The sequence below is a fragment of the Alligator sinensis genome, unplaced genomic scaffold (genome assembly GCF_000455745.1).
Source record: "Alligator sinensis unplaced genomic scaffold, ASM45574v1 scaffold999_1, whole genome shotgun sequence".
In the NCBI taxonomy this organism is placed as follows: Eukaryota; Metazoa; Chordata; order Crocodylia; family Alligatoridae; genus Alligator; species Alligator sinensis.
The window spans coordinates 432139-434688 of record NW_005842571.1 but is presented as its reverse complement, the minus strand read 5'-3'; the positions used below and the strand labels follow the sequence as shown (position 1 = coordinate 434688).

The 2550-nt window shown below is 47.0% G+C and overlaps 1 protein-coding gene across 1 annotated transcript in view; it reads right to left on the bottom strand.

Moving 5' to 3' along the window:
- Positions 1–2547, bottom strand: part of LOC102380512 (epidermal retinol dehydrogenase 2) — an 11827-nt gene extending 9280 nt beyond the window's left edge. The window contains 2 exon segments of the mRNA XM_006039492.3: positions 830–1173; positions 2425–2547. Coding sequence (XP_006039554.1) covers positions 830–1150 — 321 coding nt within the window. The 5' untranslated portion in view covers positions 1151–1173; positions 2425–2547.
- Between the last annotated feature and the right edge of the window lie 3 nt (positions 2548–2550).

Sequence of the window (2550 nt, the reverse complement as noted above, 5' to 3'; positions counted from 1 at the left end):
ATGGCAGGGGAGACATTTTAACTAAAGCTTGTCGAAGGAGCTTTAGGTAAAGCACCCCCTCCACCATTTTTCAGTGCGGGGATGCAAATACGTGAGATGCTGGTGTGCAGCAATTACCATGCTCAAGCAGACTTGATTAATCTGTAATTAAAGATTAGTCTATAATTAATTAGTCTGCAATTACAGTGTGTTGGAGAAGCCTTGCTTCATGTGTATAGGTGCCCCAGGTTTCTAGCTTCCTGAGCTAGAATGATTGACTGGTTTTGCCCTAACCACTCAGCTACTGGGGCAAAACCCCCAGCAGGCCCTCCTCCTCCTCCTCCATTTCATGTGGATTAGACCAGGTTTCTGGCTAGCAACATATTTGTGCCTTCAACAAAGGAACATGGTCTGAATGTAGCCAACTGTGCACACTCAGTCTACACATGCAAACTTACATATCCACAGTGCAGGGGAAGATGAATAGCTACCTGTGCTTAAACCAGAAACACCAATGTGGCTAGAAAGCTGCTATTAGATGCACAAAGAGAAGTGGAATTTCAGCCTTAGTAACTACTCAGTAATGGAAGAAACTACCTGATGAAGGATGATACTATGCCCAGTAACCCCCTTTGCAGTAACCAAGGTTAAAATTAAGACTGAAGAGGGTCTCCTTTTAGCAGAAGGATAGCAGAGTAGGGGGGTAAAGGGGAGGGGAGGGGAAGGGAAGGGAAACAAAAAGAATAAAATCTGCCTGAAATTAGGTAGGATACTCTCCAAGAACTCTGGAAGCTTCAAAGAGGTCAGTGCATGATAATCAGAAGCATGTCATGAACACATAGTATTTTACCTGATCTGCCACTTCATAGACCTCTTGCCTTTTGCTGCAGTCACAGGTATAGGTGTGTACTTTCACTGCTCCAACTTCTTTAGCTAGTCTACCAGTCTCCTTGTTACCTTCTTGATTAACATCCCAAAGAACAAGGACAGCTCCAAGATGGGCAAACTTTAAGGCCATCAGTCTTCCAATTCCACTCCCTGCTCCCGTGATCAGCACTATTTCACCAGTAACATTCTTCTTTCGCCTGGGAACAACCCACAGAATGAGAGACTCCAGAAGGTAATATATGGAGAGCACCAGGACTTTGAGCATTTCCAGGAAAGTGTTCATCTTCAAGAGGATTTTTCAAACAGCTGCTAATGGAGGGTAAAGCAAGGGTTAGAGCAAAACAGAAACTTCAACAGTTTACAACTGAAAAAGTCAACTTCCAAGGCAAATCAACAGACAAGCAGACCACAACTTTTTGTATCTGCATTAGTAGTGTGATTGCTCCCCACACACATGAATATACAGGGATCTATCTACTACCAGGAAGTAACATGAACAAACATGCAGGCACTCATAACTGTCCTGTTTGCTCAATCCCTCACAAGCTTACTTTTGAATGGATCAGCATGCCATTTTGCTTATGGAAGACATCTGAGGGGATATTCATCTATAGTTACATTTGTGCTATCATATGGGAGGGGGTGTTTGTTCTCCTTTCTTAAAGGATGGAAGAGATCAGCATTCTTGGGATTTATAGCAATTCTAAAATTGATTTAGTAGCCAAATCACTCTGCAGCTTATAGATCAGAACATCTCTCTTTCCTCTACCCCCCACCTCAAAAATGAAATTAAGTTGACACAAAACAGTTCCTTGAAGGTGAGACTTCTGTATTGAATAGGTTCCTCCTTTTTAAGTCAAGAAGCACATCAAGGTTAAAAAGTGTGAATTTGCTTTAGTCTTCATGAACATTGTTGTGAAGATACAACTGTGCTTATAAACCCACCAAAACTTCAGATACAGCGAAATGCTGATCATCTGTTCACCTGCGGAGAGCTAGCACACAGTCATGAGAAGCATGTACCTTTACACTTTATCCCCAAGCCATTTCCTTACAGTGACCTAAATCCCTTTCTTCGATTAGCCATGCACACGCTATAGGATACTAGCACTAGCTCCTGACTTGGGCTCCAGTTTCACAGACGTTGAACGTGGCACGCAGTGGTCACTCCAGCCAGCGTACAGTGAGGCACATCTTTCTGTCTCTTCAGGCCTGCAGTCCTGTTTCTTTCTCCCAGACCTGACTTGACACAGCTGAAGGTTGAAGCCTTCTCTGTCACTTAACAGTATTTCCTCCTTAGCTGAGGCTCAGGCGCTGGGGCTAAAAACCTCAACTTCTTCAAGCTTTGAGACTCAAAGTTTTTGACTTGGACATTCCCATGGGCAGATCCCGGCTTTCCCCAAAGAGGCGGGAAACACCTCCTCCCACTGCGGGGGGCGATGGGGTGAGCGCTCAGGTCAACACACGCACGGGCGAGAGCGGGGACCAGACCTGCTCCTGCTCCGCTTCCGCCGGGGAAGCAGCTGCACAGGGCGAAGCGCTGGGCCCGGCACTCACCTCCTTGCTCGGCTCCCGCAGCGGCTCCGGCCCGGGCAGGTCTGCGACCACGTCCCGCAGCACCCGCGCTGCCGGCGGGGAGGGCGGGAGCCCGGCGCTGCTGCTCCGAGCCGTCCCGGCAGCCGG